General features: G+C 36.0%; 1 protein-coding gene and 1 non-coding gene across 4 annotated transcripts in view; both read right to left on the minus strand.

Moving 5' to 3' along the window:
- Positions 1-20685, minus strand: part of AP1G1 (adaptor related protein complex 1 subunit gamma 1) — a 76870-nt gene that overhangs the window by 8459 nt on the left and 47726 nt on the right. For all 3 annotated transcript variants that reach the window (XM_026011631.2, XM_072731580.1, XM_072731581.1), the window contains exons 7-19: positions 18555-18650; positions 18030-18110; positions 17530-17628; positions 15059-15114; positions 13868-13981; positions 9888-10028; positions 9074-9128; positions 5324-5446; positions 5061-5150; positions 4349-4476; positions 2907-3011; positions 2108-2249; positions 1788-1914 (exon numbers count right to left, since the gene is read on the minus strand). In XM_026011631.2, the coding sequence (XP_025867416.1) occupies positions 1788-1914; positions 2108-2249; positions 2907-3011; positions 4349-4476; positions 5061-5150; positions 5324-5446; positions 9074-9128; positions 9888-10028; positions 13868-13981; positions 15059-15114; positions 17530-17628; positions 18030-18110; positions 18555-18650 (1357 nt within the window). The remainder of the gene's footprint in view (positions 1-1787; positions 1915-2107; positions 2250-2906; positions 3012-4348; positions 4477-5060; positions 5151-5323; positions 5447-9073; positions 9129-9887; positions 10029-13867; positions 13982-15058; positions 15115-17529; positions 17629-18029; positions 18111-18554; positions 18651-20685) is intronic.
- On the minus strand, positions 13507-13591 carry LOC112929548 (small nucleolar RNA SNORD71). Its single transcript, XR_003236944.1, has one exon. It is a non-coding gene; the product is annotated as a small nucleolar RNA SNORD71 (small nucleolar RNA).

Below are 20685 nucleotides of genomic sequence, written 5' to 3' on the forward strand. Positions count from 1 at the left end.
CATTCCTATGGAAAATCAGAGGCTACTCAAAACAAGGTGGCAGCATATGAGTCCTTAAATCCCTCAGATTTTAGCTCTTTTCTCCTGTAAAGGAACAGTAAGTAGTTTTGGGAAATAACAAAAACTCACTGCTCCAGTTCCCCTAAAAGCACACATTAAATTTATTTCCTAATTTCTACTTACTTAAATTACTCTGCATTAGGATATATGACTGTAATGATGGCTTAAAGAATGTAAAACTCAAAAATGTTTAACCTAATAAAGAAAATGTGTTTGTTTTGTTTAAGATTTTATTTACTTATTTGAAAGAGAGATCATGAGCAAAGAGCAGAGGGAGAAGCAGTCTTCTCACTGAGCAGGGAGCCCAATACAGGACTCAATCCCAGGACCCTGGATCATGACCTGAGCCGAAGGTAGATGCTTTAACCGACTGAGCAGCCCAGGTGCTCAGGCAAAGGTATTTAAAACACACTGTGAATAAGGAAAATCCAGGCTCTTTAACATTTTATTAGTCTTCTTCATATAACAGTAGGAAAATAAAGTAAAAACAAAAACAAAACATTAAGACCTCCTGACAGGGCGCCTGAGTGGCTCAGTCAGTTAAGTCTCTGCCTTCTGCTTGGATCATGATCCCAGTGTCCTGGGATGGAGCCCCGCATCACATTGCAGTGCATTGGGATCCCTGCTCTGCAAGGAATCTGCTTTTCCCTCTGCCTCTCCCCACTGCTTGTGTACATTCTTGTCTGAAATAAATGAATAAAATCTTTAAAAAAATGTTTTAATTAAAAAAATTACAATTGTGAAGATTATGAACTAACATGGAAATGCTAATATATTAATAAGTATATCATCTATACACTATGTTTTAACCAAGGAGTTATTTTTGCTTTTCCATGTATCTAGTAGAGCTGTGGCATCTGGGGGATTGAAACTATTTGTGGAAAAAAAAAAAAAAGAAAGAAAGAAACTATTTGTGAATGTCTCAAAAGTGTGTAACAAGTAACATTTTGAATTTTATTAAGACATAAATATAAACCATAAGCTCTGGGAGGAAGCTGTTACAAAAAATCACTTAACCTCTGATAGCCAGGCTAGATAACCGTCCAAAATCCTTATCCTATGGCTATTTTCTATTTGAGGTCATAATACGTAGTAATTCACCATTATACTTTTAAAGAAATCGCTTTAGAAATTATGTGCTACAGTGATACACTTGGACTCAGGGGTTCATAATGTCACTGAATACATCAACAATTAACTAATGTCTACTACATATAAACAAACATGAGAAAAAAACATTCCCAAATGTAAAGTTGTATTTGAATATCATCATCAGGGACAATTTTTCCCTTCATTGCTTTATTAAGAGGAAGAGAGGAAAATACCTTAATATCTCTCTTCCCTCCACAAATGGCCTTGGCTCCTGAAACCAAATTATGAGTAGAAAGAAACATAGAAAAACTGATGTTTTAGGACACTAACCAAAAGCAGAAGTGACTTGGGATATATTTCTTTTTAGCCTGAAAGTCCTTTCTATCCTAAATACTATGAGAGCAATTTATCCTCCCGACATTAAATACTGGACTTTAAAGAATCTCTGTGAATTATCTCTAGAATACCAGCATGATAGTTTACATTCCAGATATTGTGAAGATTCTCTTCCCACTTCTGACTCAGCCTCCCCACTCTTTAACTGATTCATGTGCCAGGAAGTCTATGTTCACTGTAGTTTTTCCCCAAGGCCTTTATCTCCAGCCAAGCATTAAATAACTCCAGTTTGGTCTCACCTGTAAGGTTGATGTCTCCCAGCAAATCAAGAAGTTCTCCACCAGCAGAAGCTGGTTTGCTTGTAGGTGCAGTTGGAATAACAGGTGTTATGTCATTTCCTCCCAACAAATCCAATAAATCATTGGCCTAAACAAGGAATAATATCTCAATTCATTAGTCATTTATCTAATCTGCATCTAAGGCAAAGCTCTTTCAACACTTAAAAATAAGGAAGAGAATCCTCAATCAATCCAGGAACATGGAAGGCAATCAGCTGAGATACAGGTTATAAGGAACTGTAAGATCATGAAGATTCCCAGATAAGCAAGTGAAAAGCTACCTGGCTGGTGGGCTGTGGCCCAGAAGGTGGTGGTTTGGTCTCTAGTGGAGCAGGTTCTGTTTCTCCATTTGTCTGCACAATCTCAGTAGGGCCATTTGTGGTCACTTTTTCCATGACAGGCATTCTCTCAAGCAGGGCAGACCTGGAAGAATCTGAAGTGGTTAAATTCTAGGCAGTTAACCTAGATTCCCTACCCAAGACAATCAGTGTTACTATATTAGAGTCAGACATGGACAGTTATCTCTGCTCCCCACCCTCTAAAACACACACTAGAATAGAAGGTGGATTACAAGAATACATGACCTAAATTCCTGACTGGATTAAGGGCAGGCGAGAAACCCTGAATAGACAAACTGTCCACCTAAATCCTGAGAGACGGGGATTTCTCAGAGGTACAGAAATTGGAATGAAAGAAAGGTAAATAAGTAGGTATTAGCCATTTCCAATCAAGAAGACACTGCATAACAGAAGTGGAAAAAAGACCGTGCATCACAAAGTTAAATATTAGGATGAGATTCTCTTGAAAAAACACAACTCCCACTTCTTAACCAAATAACATGGAAAATGAAGCAAATATTTCACACCAAAAGAAAGGGGAAAAGGTGAATGAAAGGACACAGATAATTTACAAGGTAGACAGAAGAGAAGATGGACAAATAAAAGCAGACAAGCAATTAGGATTAAACAGAGTTGTGAAGTCCAGTAATAAAGCATGAGGAAGGAGTCTCCTTTGTGGATTATCAAGACAATCTGTTCACATGCTAACAGCCATATGCATTGATTAGTTTCTTCCACTTACCTCATATGGTCATATTTCTTAAAAAGTGCATTATATTCTACTGCCCTCTGTTGGAGTTCCACATCAATGCTGCTCCCATAGATGGAAACCACTTTCTTAATTCGGCTTTGGGATAAAATGACAAAAAAATTCAAATACCCAAAAGAAAGTTCGTAAACAAGCAGAGAGAACAAACAAACCAGAGTTTTCTGTTTAAAAATCTGAAATACTCCTCTTTCCTTAATTTACATATATTTTCAAAGCCAAAACACCTTTTTTAAAGGTATATTTTTCTGTTGGAGTTCAATTTGCGAACATACAACACTCAGTGCTCATCCCTCAATTGCCCACCCCCGTCAATTGCCCCCCACCCAGTGCCCGTCACCCAGTCACCCCATCCTCCCCCACCTCCCCTTCCACTACCCCATGTTCATTTCCCAGAGTTAGGAGTCTCTCCTGTTTTGTCTCCCTCTCTGATTTTTCCCACTCATTTTCTCTCCTTTCCCCTATAATCCCTACACTTTTCTTTTATCTTCTTACATCCAACATACACCTGAACACCATCATCTACCACTAGTACTTGTTCTGTTAGATGTCCCATACCTAAAATTTGCTAGAAAAAAGTATCAATTATTAATTTGTTACAAAACAAGTATATTAATGTTCATTCTCTTCTTTAACAACCTTACAATAAGCTTTTATCAACAAAAGGTTATTACCTGACAACAAATTCTTCTAGTTCACCATTTAAAGGGTTAGTTTTCACAGCATCTACAGAAAGTCTAAGAGAACTAAGTTTGCTTTAAATATGTCTGGCTGAGAAACTAATCCAATTGACTTTCATTCCAAATAGTGAAGAGCAGAATTTAAACATTTAACGAACCACCCAAACCTTTGTGATTTTCTTCCTCTTCAGATACCTCAAAATATTATAACAAACCAGAACCCTTATAGAGGGAAGTAACTACTCTACTTTAAAAAGAGAAAAGGCATTAGATATCTGATTTTATTTTTTGTAAGATTTTATTTATTTATTCATGAGAGACACAGAAAGAGAGAGGCAGAGATACAGGCAGAGGGAGAAGCAGGCTCCAGGCAGGCAGCCTGACAAGGGACTTGATCCCAGGTCTCCAGGATCACGCCCTGGGCTGAAGGCGGCACTAAACCGCTGAGCCACCCAGGCTGCCCAGATATCTGATTTTAAAAACAAAAACAAAAACAAAAACAAAAACAAACCATAACTTTTTACCTTTAAAATAATAAATGATGGGATGTGGGAAATAAGGGAGTAAAGTATAGATAAAATAAGGATGAACCATAAATTAATGATTATTACTGTGGAATAAGAGTTACATATGATTCATTTTACTACCCTATTTTGCCTTTCCTTTAAATTTTCTATAATAAAGAGTGTTTAAAAATTACAAAATAACATGTTCATCCTACTTTTTCTCCATACTCACTTTACAGTACAGGTGAATCGGGTAGAAAGCTTCATAATGGCAGTGAGAGCATAACCTCGGGTCACAGAGGTGGACATATTAGAGATTAGAACACTCTCTAAAATATCCAACACTTCATCTTCTGTTACCTGGGGAGAAAAAAAAAGTCAGTATCTAAATCTGATATCAAGTCACAGGATGCCACCAGAAAGACAACCCTACCATCGTTACTAAAACTCTAACAACTATCTGTGCTTTGCCACAGTAACTGTCCAAGCTGATCCATCAATCAGAAGCAGGTAGGAGATTTAAAAAAAAAAAAAAAAAAGAGAGTGGAAAATACCCACTGGAGGCTGAGAGCCATATTATATTAATTGCAAGAGGCAGAAGTAAAGAAGAAAATAAAAAGATAGAGTACAAGTGTTGTTGCTACCACATCTCCTAAAACCCAGTCTTTTAATAAGCAAATGCTGATATGGATAGGTCTCATTTCTTATCAAGCCACAGCGTAGGAGAAACAATATAATTCAGTCTCATATGGTAAGGAGTAGGTTCTATCCCGACACAGTAAGGATAGTAAGTTCTATCACAAAAACTGCTAAGTTTCCCAATAGAATTCTGGCATTAACTTCTTTAACAGGTTTCCACGGAATCGACCTCAACTCATTAAACATTATCCTCCTATAACCAAAAACACTAGTTTCTCCCCTCCTGAGAGAGTAGCAAAGGGTACCTGAATAGGTTCTTCCTCTTCACACTGGCCTGATACAAGAAGATCTCCATATTCACCTATACACCATGCAGCCACTTGTACCAAAGGTTGCTGTCAAAACAAAGACACCATTTGTCAAAGGCTTTCAATCCTTGCAAAGATTAATGCAAATCCCAGGTCATCTAATCATAAAGGTCAAAATCAAGGCACATCTAGAGTGTTAGTAACAAGAACACACCAGGAACGTAATGGGTAATTTCCCTACCAAAGCAAAAAGTACCTACTTGAGAATAATCACCAAGAATTGCTTTGTACAAGCGCTGGACAGTATAGGCATGCATCTCCACACTATTGGTTATTAACTGGATCAAGTTGGGGACTGCATCATCACGAACGTAGCTTCCTGCCTAAAAAGAAATGCAGTTATCCTTAAAACACACTACAATGATAAGAAATGTTAGCTATTGCTTTTATTCAAAGAAGACTACTACGAAATATCCTCAAAGATAAAACGGGTTCCGGTTCTCAGGTTCATATGCAGCTCAAACTTCAAAGTCTTATTCAGATGACTTCCTTATTTAAATGAGTATTCTAAGTTTTCAAATTTTAAAAAAAGTAAAAAAAAAAATCTCCTTTGTAAAAGTAAAAAAAAAACAAAGGATTACAATTTTAAGAACTTTTCTATTTCAAAATAGATTATTAGGTTTAAGATTTCAAAAATGTAAGAAATGCAGTAACTGGGAACTTAATTACTACAACCTCTCCCATCTCACAACTCTTCAACACAGTTAAAATCATATGGGCTAGCTACAGAAACCAAACTACTCTGGAGGATGGAGAGGAGAGTGTACGTCAACAGTCCAAAAGGACAGCATGTTAAAATAAGAATTAAATAAACTGTAACCTTTTTAAAACATCGCACTGTCCTTTAGAACTATAGTTTATAAAAATTACAGAACCATTCATCCCAGAAAGGTCAAAAATATTTTGTATTTAATCATCCACACTTTAAAAACAAAAACAAACCTAGTCTCTTTAATGTCCTCTTTACTAGTAGAATCTAAGATACTATTTGCAACCATGGAACAAAGTAAAGTTATTCAACCTGTGAGGAAACTAAATCTTGGCCTTGTCAGAGCATTATGATAACCAAGTTGTATAGGACACAAACAGTGGAATCTGTGCCTGATATCAGCCCACCTTGATCAAGCTCCCATTACTGGACAGAGGAACAGATCTGATTTACAAGAATGAGACCAGGAAAAAGAAAAGGAAAAGGAAAAGGGGAGATGGGGGGGGGCGGGGCAGAGAAGAAAAAGAAAAAACCTCAGGTGACTGGGATGCCCACACCTATTAGAAAAACACAAAGAGGAAGAAGTTTGGGAAAATGGTCAAAAAGGAACAGAGAGAAGCTAAAAAATACGTAATTTGTTTTATATTCTTCCCCAATGGGAAAAAGTAGTGTTTTAAATAAGAGAAAGCATCAATATGATCTAAATGACATTTATACACCACTTTATCCAATAGCAGAAAACTCCTTATTCTCAAGCTCCAATGGAACATTCACTAAAGACAGACCACATTCTGGGCCATAAAAAAACCCATCTCAAATTTATTTAATTTATTTAATTAAAGTAGGTTCCAAGTCCAACATGGGGCATGAATTCATGACCCTGAGATCGAGAGAGTCACATGCTCACTGACTAAGCCAGCCGGGGATCCCAGAAACATCTCAAATTTAAAAGAAAAAAGCTGAGGGGCACCTTGATGGGCTTAGTTAGCTAAGTGTCGGCCTTGGGCTGAGGTCATGATCCCGAGGTCGATTAAGCTGGCAGATTGGGCTCCCCACTCAGCAGGGAGTCTGCTCCTCCCTCCCCCAGCTTGTATTCTCTTCTCCCTCTGCCCCTACCTCCCCCAGCTTGTATTCTCTTTCTCTCTCTCAAATAAATAAGTAAAATCTTCTTAAAAATAAATAAAAGAATAAAAGTCATACAGGACTTAACTAGAAATCAAAAACAAAGATAGCTAAGAAACCCCAAAATATTCGGAAATTAAACAACTAAACAACACCTTAGGTCAAAGAAAATTATAGACCAGTATCTCTCATGAATACGGATGCAAAAATCCTTAAAAAAAATATTAGCAAATCAAATACAACAATGTATAAAAAGAACTGTACACCACAACCATCTGGGATTTATTCCAGGTATGGAAGGTTAGTTAGTTCAACATTCAAAAATCAATTAATTTTTGATCCAGCACATCAATAGGTTAAAGAGGAAAAATCACAAGACCATAATAAGATTACCTAAGTCAACTGGAAAAATGAAAAGTAGGAGCATTAAAAAAAGAATGGTTTAAATTTTGACAACACTTTTCTTCAGGAGCTCTAATTGTTCTCTTTTGAGCCTTACAAAAACTAATAAACTGTATCCTGATTCATAGCTTTTGTTAAAATATAGTTTTCCCATTAAGTGCATTTATTAACTTTTTCACAAAATTAATTCAAATAAACTAGAAAACTAGCATGTCACAGACAGAATTCCACAGCAACAAGCATACACACACAATTTTAACGATATCATTCCTTCCTACAGATGTTTTATAACTTGCTTAACCAAGGCCCATTTGCAGACTTGTAGTTTTTCCCAGTTTTCTCCCATTAAAAAACAAGATTGGGATGAACATCTTTGTATATACATTTTGGTTACTTATTGTCCTTGAATTTTTCCAAGATAAATTCCTAAAGAGAATTGAGGAGTTAAAAGGTACAAAAAAAAAAAAAAAAAAAAAGGTACAAACTAGGGGCACATGGGTGGCTCAGTGGGTTAAGTGTCTGACTCTTGATTTTGGCCCACGTACCCGAGTATAATTCTAGAAAGGTGGCAACATTTTATACCCACTATGAAGTGGAGAGTACTGCCTATTTCTTCATTTCCTAATTAACACTAGGAATTAGATTAAAAAGTATGACAAGTAAAAAAGGATACCTCACTTATAATTTTACTATTTCTTTATTAATAAGGGTATTTTTCAAAGTTAATTAGCCATTTCTTCTTTTGTGAAATGTCTGTTGAAATGTCAATTTTTCCATTACAATGTTTGATTTTTCCTATTAATTGTAAATTATTTATAGATTAAAGATATTAACATGCTGTCATATGTTACAATGTTTTTCCCCTAATTGTCTTTTGCCTTTTAACTCTGTAGGTTTTTTTTCCTTTTGCTATGTGTGTTTCAATTTTTATTTTTTTATTTTTTTTTTGTTTCAATTTTTAATGTGATAAATCTGTGAAAGTTTCCCTTTATTGTAGCTATTCCTGGTGGCAACAATTACACATAGCAGTTATGTTTTCTTTAAATGCCACTATTCTTTCATTTTGATTAAATCTGTAATCCCTATTAACTGAATGATAAACAGGGAAGCTCTAAAACTCTGGACAACTGCCAAAGAAAGAATATCTTATAAAACCATAATTTTAAATCCAGAATAAATTTATTCATTCAAAACCCTCCAATGGCTTCTTATATACATTTTTAAAAAAACAAAAAACAATTTCCAAACTCCTCTGAGGACCTATATAATCTAGTCCCTGCTTCAGTCCTACTGTTCTCTGCCTCTCATGCTACTGGCTTCATTCATTTTCTTAAAGCTCTCCAAGCAGGCCATACTTGTTGCTACTTAAGGGCTTTGTAACACTTGCTGTTCCCCCAAACCTTAGCATGGCTCCTCATTTCACTGAAATCTCTCCTCAAGCGTTTCCTTTTCTGAGTGACATGCCCTAACTTCTCCACCTAAAAAACTTGGCCCAATTCCCCATATTCTTACTCTCCCCACCATCGCTGTAGTCCTTCACGCCGCTTCAGTGTTTCTCACAGTATTTTTTTTCCTGCCTAACAGGATACTACATATTTCCCCATGAATTTCCTACTCCCTCATTAGAAGTAAAATGTGTAAGTTTCATGAGAACAAGGGCTCATTAACCAGTACATCTAGTGCATAGTATATGTGGACTAAAAAAAACACTACTTACCGTTGTCAGAACACGCATAATCGTGTCTATATGCCACCGTTTGGAAGGTGCATACCTGGGAAAATAATTGCACCAGATGAAACAATTGAAATCTGGGAACTATTCTATGCTCAGTGACTTTCAAAAGTCCTGTCCTATATCTTCTTTAGGTTGACTGGTAAAGTGATTATTTTTGGACACATTTTATCTTCAAATCTAGCAGCTACCTCATTTCAAAGGGTAATGAAATGGTACAGAAACTCAGAAGTTTCACATTATAACTGCAAGAGGAGTTACTGAGCTGAGACATGGGACTCCATCTCCACTTTTTCAGAAAACAAATCATAACAATAAAGCAGGAGGGCAGAGAAGAAAGAAGAAAAAGGACTGTTCCCAAACCCAGGCAACACTAGGACTAGAAACTCAGTCCCTTAAATTCATAGGGCAGAAGGGAAAAAGAAATAACCATTCTACTAAAATTGAGGTACTTCTTCCTAAAAGTTTTACAAAAAACCACAATTTAGGTGCTATGATGGTATAGTTCTTCTATTCTCTACCAAAAAAAACACAAACAAAAACTTTTCTATCCTCTCTTCATAGATGAGAAATTAAAGAATATAAAAGATTTTATAAAAGTAGAGGTTTTTGGTTTTACTTAAAACCAAAGCATACTTAAATACTGACTAGAATGGCCTTCTAATGAAGCAAATTTCTAACTGGGAGCCTGAAATAAACATTACACATTTTAAATAGGTTTACAACATTTCCCCCCATGTTGTAAAGGTGCTTTCCAAAAGTTCCAAGCATCTTTTACCAATAAAAGTAAAAATCTTACTTTTCTGCAGCAAGAAAGATTCCAGATGCACAGTCTGCTTTAAATTCTGGCTCACATGAATCCAGAAAATAAAGTAATTCCTTCATCATGCCTCGTATATTATTCCCATTTACCAGGGCAAAACTCAATTCCATAGCACGCCTTGCAGAAGGAAAAAGTAAAAAATAAAAAGTTATGATATTTATAGTAAGAAAGAAAAAAAGACCCAGGTGTGTTATTTCTGAACATCAAGTACTGGCAGATGTATTGGATGTTCTTCCACGATCTTGTGATTCCAATCTCATACACAAGATAACCTAAGTTATCAAAGTTAGTTTTAACATTTTGAATTTTCATTCAACACTTTTCTTCAAAAAGCTCTAAAAGATACCTAACTCATGACCAAAAACCTAATTTAGGTTCAACAGTCTATACTATGAAGCGGAAATTCAGAATAGTTAAAAGGCTCAAAAAGAGAAGCAACAAAATTACCCAATGATAATACCTCTTTGCATTATTCCTTAAAAATGTGATAAAGCCACCATATTCTCCTTTTATTACACCCACTTCTGTTTAAAATTATAGTCTACATCAAGATATAGAAAATTGGAATAAAAAGACACCTTGAGGACATTACGGCAAGCAAAATAAGTCAGAGAAAAACAAATACTGTATGATGTCACTTACAGCTAGAAGCTAAAAAAGCCAAAAGCACAGAAACAGACTAGAATGGTGGCTAATTACCAAAGTCTCAGGGTGAGGAGAAAGAGGACATGTTAGTCAAAAAGTATAAACTTCAGCTACAAAATGAGTAAGTTCTGGGGATCTAATGTACAGCATGATGGCAAAATTTAATAATAATAATACTAATGTATTATATACTCAAAGTTGCAAAGAGAGTAGATCTTAAATATACTCACCACAAAAAAGAACTATGTGGTATTACACAAGTGTTAATTAATGCTATGGTGGTAACTATTTTACAATATATATCAAATCAATGCAATGTACATCTCAAACACAATGTTGTTGTTGTTGTTGTTGTTGTTTTTTTTAATTTATGATAGTCACACAGAGAGAGAGAGAGAGAGAGGCAGAGACACAGGCAGAGGGAGAAGCAGGCTTCATGCACCGGGAGCCTGACGTGGGATTCGATCCTGGGTCTCCAGGATCGCGCCCTGGGCCAAAGGCAGGCGCTAAACCGCTGCGCCACCCAGGGATCCCTCAAACACAATGTTTATGTTAATTTTACCTCAATAAAGCTGCAGGAGTGACAATGAAAGTGAAAATGAGGGCCATGGCAAAGGGAAGAAGGGCATGTGCTATGTGGGCAAATAAGAGTTTCTGTAACTGCCTATCAAACTTGGCTACCAAGGCAAAACAGAAATGTTTAACATATAAAAGAAGATTACAGCATGCATCTTTTTATATTTGGTTAATAATTTCAAACATGGTATATAAAAAGGCTTTCAAAATACCAATTCAGGGATGCCTGGGTGGCTCAGTGCCTTTGGCTCAGGGCATAATTCTGGGGTCCTGGGATCAAGTCCCACATCAGGCTCCCCGCATGGAGCCTGCTCCATGAATTTATTTATTTATTAGCACCTTCATATTTATTCTCTCATGAATAAATAAATAAAATCTTCAAAAAAAAGGGTGGTGGTGGGGGGAACACCTGGATGGCTCAGCAGTTGAGCATCTGCCTTTGGCACAGGGCATGATCCCGCGGTCCTGGGATCAACTCCCACATCGGGCTTCCCTGCATTTAGCCAGCTTCTCCCTCTGCCTACGTCTCCAGCCACCCCCCCCCTCGCCCCGCACCTCTGTTTCTCATGAATACATAAATAAAATCTTTAAAAAAATATACCAATTTAATAAGTAGGAAATACTTTCTAAGCTCATCTATAAATAACATTCAATCTTAACAGGAATATAATAGTAGCTAATTCTCACATAATGAACAAGTACTTTATATATAATAATCTACATAATCCTGCATAACCTTTACAAATGGGTGCTCTTCTATTTGCATTTTACATATGTGAGGCAGAGAAAGGGTAAGCAACCAAACCAAGTTTAATAAGGACAGAGCCTGGGATGCCTGGGTGGCTGAGTGGTTGAGCGTCTGGGTTTGGCTCAGGGCATGATCCTAGTTTGGGGATCGAGTCCCACATCAGGCTCCCTGTGAGGAGACTGCTTCTCCCTCTGCCTATGTCTCTGTCTCTCTCTGGGTCTCGAATGAATGAATGAATGAATGGACAGAACCAAGATTTGTAATGAAGCACCTGGGATCCAGAGTCAGAGCTCCTTTTTTTTTTTTTTTTAAGATTTTATTTATTCACTAATGAGAGACACAGAGAGAGAGAGAGAGACAAAGAGAGAGGGCGGGGGCAGGGGTAGAGACACAGGCAGAGGGAGAAGCAGGCTCCATGCAGGGAGCCCGACATGGGACTCAATCCAGGGTCTCCAGGACCACATCCTGGACCGAAGGCAGCGCTACACCGCCTGGCCACCTGGCTGCCCTTTTTCTTTTTCTTTTTGTTTTAAAGATTTTATTTACAGAGTCAGAGCTCCTTAAATAGACTGTCAAGAAGACACAGGTTTTACTTTTGAAAAGCAAAGCCCCGTCACAAGTAATAGAAAAACAACACAGGAGTCAGAAGGTCTAATTTTTATTCCCAGGTCTGCCCCATACAGGGGGGCAGGTTTAGAGGAAATCATTTGATTCCTTTGGGACTGTATTTTAACTAATCTGTTAAGTGGGGGTAGAAGTAATTGTCTGATCTGTCTCATTGGCTTGCTCTGAGAATCAACGGACAGGCTTATAAATCCTGAGCAAAGCACTCCCTACCCCAAAAAATCCTGGGGCACCTGGCTGGCTCAGCTGGTGGAGCATGCAAGACTATAGGGTTGTAGGTTCAAGGCCCACAATGGGTATAGCGATCACTTAAAATCTTTAAAAAAAAAAAAATTTTTTTTTTTTTAATTAAAATAAATCCTATGCAAAGCACTAGGTGAGTTAATGTTGCTGAGTTTAGGTCTACCTTTTTTTTTTTTCTTTTAGTTTAGGTCTATCTTTAAATTGCTCACACACTTAGCATCTGCTTTCTAAAAATAAAAGGAGGGCAGCCCCAGTGGCTCAGCGGTTTAGCACTGCCTTTAGCCCAGGGCCTGATCCTAGGGACTCAGGATTGAGTCCCATGTCGGGCTCCCTGCATGGAGCCTGCCTCTCCCTCTGCCTGTGGCTCGCTCGCTCTCTCTCTCTCTCTCTGTGTGTGTCTCTCATGAATGAATAAATAAAATCTTTAAAAAAAAATAAAAAATAAATAAAAATAAAAGAAAAAAAAATAAAAGGAACTCAATATCAATAGATATTTGTTAAATGAATGAGTTCAGAGATCATTCCAAATCTAATTTATTCTGAATTTGAACACAGAACCAAAAGTTCACTGAAGCCAACTCTAACTAGGTTTTACAAACATCTCCAGTTCTTCCAATAGAATCAATAGAGTTAATCCATCCAGGAAAAGAATTTATGCATTTTCAAATTGCCACCTGCTGCCTAACAGTCATTCCTAACACACTGTCCTAAAAAACATGGCTGCTTCTAGTATCTTGGGGTGTGAGTACTGTGAGAAAATGTGTGCTGTCAGCAACTGAGTTTCAGCATTGTGATAAAACACTTAGCCGATGGATCACTCCGTATTTTCATCCTCCAGCACACAGAGCACAGCACCTCTGTTAGGCAGACTTCTGCCAGCTTATCTGTACCTGTTTATCATAAAGAACGAAGGCAGACTTTAGTGTGCACTTCAGTATTCCTGATCGGCTCCTTCACTGACCTAACCTCCTACTTGCCAATCCTTTCTTAAAAAGAATTTACTCAGCAGAGTTCATCTGTGAAAATAATGACTAAATAAACAAATGTCAACATCTTCATTCTTAAAACTATTATGAAGTTATCAGGTGGAGGGGGGGAAGAACTATCAATAATCTGTTACCGTTTTATTGAGACATCCAAATCCTTTAAACAGTCCACAATTGTGCTTCTGTGCCTCTGTACTGCATTATGATCTGTCTGCACAGTCTTCAACAAAGATGTCAAAGCTACGTATCTGGATGAAACAAAGTTGTAGAAGACAGAATTAAAATGTAAAATTCAGGATAGTTCTTCTCTATTTAAATAATGACAAAGATGATTTAAATATATTTTAAGCATTTAAAAGACAAGACAGAATTAGAGAGTATAATGGTAACATCTTAAAGGCATAAAAGACATTATAATATAAAGTTGTGGTAACCAAGAGGATTTAGATTTGCATTCATGGTCAAGTCCATTTAAATTCTAAAAGTACATGATTCCATTCTTTCAAATTCTTCCAAGTAGTACAAGAAAAGCACATAGTATGCCTTTCCATAGCCCCAAAATGCAAGAGGAATTGATTTCAATGTTACCATTTGTATTTTCTTTCCTTTGATGCTAGCACCAAAACTGCCCCTATTAAATCTGAATTTAAGATTCAAGTATTTAAAAATTCTTTTGGAAGGGGGAGATAATTCAGGGTATCATAATGATTATTTACACATTTTTAAATGCTCAACATGATAAGAAACAACATTTTCTCCTGATTAAAACAGGAAAAAGGGCAAGCAGGGTATACTACACAAAGTAACAAAATAAAATACTGATAAATTCACCTACTTAAAAAAATTAGCTGGAGTTCACAAACACATTCCAAGTCTGTGACACAAAATGTTATATTTTTCTTAATTTGCAAGCCACAGCCTCAACCTACAAGACTCTAGCCCCTCTGCTGTATGGTTCTATAAATGAGTTTTTTTGGAACACAGTCATTCATCACTTACATAGTCTATGACTGCTTTCATACCAAGATCCAGAGTTTTGAATAGTTGCCACAGAAACCCTAAAGCCCACAGAGCCTAAAATATTAACCATCTGGTCTTTCACAGAAAGTTTGCTGACTCCAAAATTGACAATGTAAACAAAAGTAAGAGTTAAGTCATAAGGCATATCCTCAAATTCTTTATAAAATAGTAGTTTTAAGACCAAAAATAAAAATCCTGAGTTGAAGTTCTAGATATGTCACTCAATACATGTGCAATCTTGAGCAAAGTCACTCTTGAAAATACCATGTAATACCAAGATACACAATATTTTCCAATTGACTTACCTAATATTCTTGTCGTTGTTCAATAAGAAACGACCCAGGATATTTATGGCTAGGACCTAAAGAGAAATAGCATAGGTTAAAAATCTAAGAAAACTAAACATTTATATTGTTTAAGGATCACACCTCCTGGCCTCTGATCGTGCAAACTATTTAAAAGTGAAATAGATGCTATTTCTATAGATGGCTAGCACAAAACAAAACAAAAAATCCGAAGGCAAACTCTTAAAATCATATTCTATTTCAACAGTAATTGCTGGAAGATTATGTTTTAAATTCTTGTTAGTGGAGGAATAATATTGGCAAAGCCTCACTGGAGAAAAATCTGGCAATAATTATGCATATTCTGAGTATCTCCTCTGCTTCAACAATTCCACTTCTAGAAATTATCTGACAAACACACTTGTACATATGCACAAGAATCTACTGCAACACTATCTGTAATCACAAATGATTGGGGACATCTTAAGTGTCCATTTATAGCAAATTTGCTAAGTATACCATGGTACATCCACACAATGGAATATCATGCAGCCATTAGGATTCTGACACATGCTACAACATGGATGAACCTTGAAGACATCATGATTAAGTGAAAAGTCAGCTACAAAAGGACAATACTGTATGATTCCACTTACATGAGGTATCTACAATAGTCAAATTCACAGAGACAGAAGGTAAAATGATGGTAGACAAGGTGTTGAAGGTAGGGAATAATGGAAAGTTATTGTTTAATGGATACATAGTTTCAACTTGGGAAGACAAAAAAGTTGAGAAAATAAACAGTGGTGGTGGTAGTGGTTGCAAAACAATGTGAATATACCTAATGTCTCTGAACTACAGACTTAAAAATGCTAATTTTTATATTATGTATATTCCACCATCATTTTATTTTAATGGGAATGGTCTCTATAACATGAATATGGACTAGCTCCAAGATAATGTTAGGGAAAAGAATAAGGTGCAGGACAATATATATGATACATTATCATTTTCCTTGAAAGGGAGGGAGAGGAAGAAAACTAACCTAAGTAATTTTGGTTATTTGGATACTGGAATGTTAAAGACAAAAAGAACTGTATACAAATAATGGACTGTATTTAGTAAATCTGTTTCTTACAAGGCTATGACTAGCAATTCTTATATCCATTAAGTGATTAAGTGATTGAAAGAACAAATAAATTCATGAGGGCGAATTCTCCTTACAGAAAAATTCCAATTATTTAATGAGGAATAAATAAGGTGAATAGAAAAGTATCATTGGAACACCACCCTAATAACTACAGCAGACAAGATTCTCTGATGGATACTAAAATTGGTGGGCAAAAAGTCTAAGACCAGGGTATTTGCATAGTCCAAAGTGTCTCCCTCAAAGTATTTTTAACTACAAAGGAGAAAATAATAACTCTACAGTGGAGAGACACAAGAGACACCACCTTAACCAAATGATCAAGGTTAATATCACCAGTAATGAGAAAGATAGATAGCATGTACCTCCTGATATGATACTGAGAAGGGCACATCACTTCTGTGGTGGTCTTGCCAAAAAAAGCATAACCTCAATCTAATTATGAGAAAATCAGAGAGAGCCAAATTGAGGACATTCTACAAAGTAACTGATCAGTACTCTTCAAAAGTGTCAAAGTCATGAAAGGCAAGGAAAGACAGAGGAACTGCTGCATGTTGGAGGATGCTAAGAAGACGTGACAATTAAATGCACCGTGGGATCAAGGACTGGCTCCTCAAACAGAAAAAGGGCAGAAGTAGGCAAATTGTTGAAATCTGATTAAATTCTGTAATTTAGTATGGTACCAATATTAACTTATTAGTTTTGATAATTATCTCTAGTTATGCACAATGTTAACACTCATGAAACTGAGTGAAAGATATATGGGAACTCGGAACTATTTTTGCAACTTTTCTAGAACTCTAAAATTATTACCAAAACAAAGGTTTTTAAAAGTGAGGAAGAGAATATACATATACAGACACATTTTTAAATTTCTGAAAAAAAATACATGAGAAAAGGATAACTGTACTCCCCACTAGAACATGAAAGCAACCAGCAAACATTTCCCTCCCTACATACCTTTGTTACTGTTTAAGTGTTCATTTCTTTAAAAAAAAAAACACAAATACTTATGAAAAACAAATTAGCTCAAATATGATGTCTTGTTTGAAGTGATGAATATAATTCAAATCATGGCTCTAGTAAAAGCTTCTTTGAAATATTCCCTTCACCCAATAGTTTGTATATATCTAACTATATGTAAGAGCTTCCAAACTTTATTATAATCAGTATTAAAAACCGTCAATGGAAGAAATGTTACTTCAAATACCAAAACACAGCATTATACATTCTGCATCACTTTCTTAAAAGATAATTTCCAAATGCAATTCATTTCTAAAGTACTCATGTCTAAGCTATTTATTTTAATTGAAATGTTTAGGAAAAAAGTTAAAAAAAGACTTACTCGCAGTCCACTCTCTGACTTAATATCCATGATAGTCAAAACCGTTTCATAAAGAATAGCATTTCCTACATTTTTACTAGTCTCCGTATTTGTGGCAACCTGCAAAGTCACAAGAAGGCAGTATATAAGTGATAAAAAAAAAAAAAAAAACACTTCCGAAAAATATCCAGAAGTAACAAGAGCCATTTTGTGACTGATTACAGCCACCAATCAAGAAAGACAAATATTGTTCCATCCAACCACCATCGCTCTACTTCCCGCTCCACTAATATGAAGATTTAATATAATGCAGATTGAGGGATGCCTGGGTGGCTCAGCAGTTGAGCATCTGCCTTCAGCTCAGGCCACGATCCTGGGTCTGGGGATTGAGTCCCACATCAGGCCCCCTGTGAGGAGCCTGCTTCTCCTTCTATGTCTCTGACTCTCTCTCGGAGTCTCTCATAAATGAATAAATAAAATCTTTAAAAAATAATAATATAATACAGATTGAATCTACTCACCTGTGCTAATATATCATTCATAGCTTCACTTGAGTCATCATCATTTCGTCCTAAAATTCTTAATAACCGCAAAATTCGTACCTAGTATGCAAAATATGATTAGTGTTTACTAATTATGGCTGGCACAAAGGAACTGACTTGGTATGAAACTCAAATAACTTAAATGAAGTCTTAGATCTCACTAGAAATGGTCATAATTCAAACAGAAGAATTTTAATTATTATCTTTAGAGAAATAATATATACTTCTATGTCTGAATGAAGTAATTAGACAACCCATATTTTATCACTCCACAGCTAAAGTATACTACCACCTGTAGACATATCATATTGATAAGTCAAGTCTCTATGCAGCACTTATTACATATTACTTATTTTATTCTATTAATGTAGAACTGTCACTATTTACTATATCAATGTAATTAATCAGTTAACTACCAAATTTCTGACACAAACTTAAGACGAAAGAAACAGTCTATTCCAAAGGTATTACATTCATTTCTCCAAAATTTTCTTACAACCTCACCTGCAAAAAGGGGTCACTGATACCAGAAACATCATGTTCTGGTGAATATCCCGACATGATGAGGTTCTTTAGAATACGAACTAATTGGGGCACAAGCTGCAGAAAAGAAAGATGCATCAAATAACAGTGAACATCAAAGAATTTCTCATGAATAGGCTTTTAAAAAGGGTCAAGGGTTTGAATCCAAAAAATTCTACTGATACCATATGCTGGTATACTGCTGATGCTTGATAAATATAACTTAGGAGTATTTAGGCCAAGAACTCAAGAAGGAATATGTATTTTATCTCAAGGAAAAACAAACGACTTTTTTACTCCAGAGTTATATATACAAAGAAACTACAAATAACAGGAGGTCAGAAAGCCTATGGAAACCAAGTCAAACAGATGCCTACAGGGCATACTGCATTTCTACTTCTACAGAATTTGACATACCTAGGTAACACAAACATGTTCAGTTTTTATCCAAACATCTGAATATAAAAAATTATTACCAAAAATACTGATGATCTTATTAAAATTACAGTCTAAAAATAAACTTCTCTTAAGTTAGGGCTAGTTATATTCTTTTCCAACAAACAACAGGGAATACAAAAGCCTCCAACACTAACCAAATGGAAAAGACACATGAAACATTCTATTTTTCACCTTAAGAAGATACCAAGGCCATGAACAATTTCCTACTCTTAACACATAAGATACAATTTTTGGTAAAATTTTATTTCAGCACTGAATTATACACACCCTGTTGCCTGCTTTCTTGTCTCATCTTGTTAATGATATACATTCTTTACAGTCAGAATTCCCCTCCTGTCCTTTTACTTTGCCCTTAGAATCTTAACACATGGTAGTGGCGATTTTATGGCTACGCTGAATTTTTTTAAATGCTTTAAATATTATCATTCATTTCATTCTGTTAATCAAGTGCTTATTAAACTCTATTCCAAAATGTGCCACAATAGAAACGTACAGGCTCTAACTAAAAACTCAACTGAGCTATGTTTATAAAAACTCTAATCACCTAAAATTAAGAAAACAAGTGTCCAAAGTGAAGCGAATAGCATCTCTTTTGGAGGTTATCAGGACAGCCCCAACCAATTTGCGGTAACTCAGTTACTTCTTCTGTGTTCTGGCTCTGTTCCTCTTTACTGCCCAACTCTAAAAGGGGATCACAATTGAAACAAAGACCAAGGTATGCACTCACAACATTGAGGCCACTTTTAAACATAAGAGAACATAACCTGTATGAATTTAAAGAAGTATATTCATAACATTTCAAAGTAAGTGATCCATAAGCCATTCAAACAAAATTCTAACTTCAGTAGCTCCAAGATTAAAACAAATCTAAGTTATGGTGGTGACCTATAAATTCTAAACAGAATCCCCATGAAATCTGCCAACTGTGGGGAGATTTATATTAGAGGTAAGAATAGTATAAATTTGCAAACTCCTTTACAATGTAATAAAGCCTGGACCACCTAGTTACAAAGCTCTTCACAAATAGTGGCTCACTCTGCATACTTCCCAAAGGTCTACTTTTTTGTATTACACATATCCCTAATTATTTGTTTAATCTGATTTCTTGGAGAAGTCTTTTTTCCTTGGGCTATTAAATTTAGGAAGTTTTTTTATTCACTGACAAAAGACCAGCACACCACATAAAGTTGCCCTGGGACAAAAAGCACAAATGTCTAAATGCTTAGCATACAAATTCTTGGAACCCAGCTTTATTTTTCAGACAAAAATGCAAGTTACTAAAACTGATGACAAGACAAACAAAATAAGAGGACAAAGGGAAAGGCTGCAGCCATGAAAATCAGTTGATGCCCACCCACTCTACCTCAAGATCCTTTTCGTATTTCAAAATTTCCAGGCAGATTAAGTGTAGGTAAGGGGGAAATAAAAGCTCTAAGTCTGAACTGAGGGATCAGAAGTACATACAGAGCTTTTTATAAAGTATGAGGTTACCCACACATGGCTCTAAAATATCTACTTCAAAAAGAAGCAGAGTTTTGTGCCAAGGCTCCAAACTGATCTGGAATTGCCATCACCAAAGACACTGGGAAACTGTTCAAAGTTTCTCAAGTGAAGATGAAGAAAAGGCAGAGAAGGAGGCTTAGAATTCAGGAAA

Source organism: Vulpes vulpes, chromosome 12, assembly GCF_048418805.1.
Source record: "Vulpes vulpes isolate BD-2025 chromosome 12, VulVul3, whole genome shotgun sequence".
Lineage (NCBI taxonomy): Eukaryota > Metazoa > Chordata > Mammalia > Carnivora > Canidae > Vulpes > Vulpes vulpes.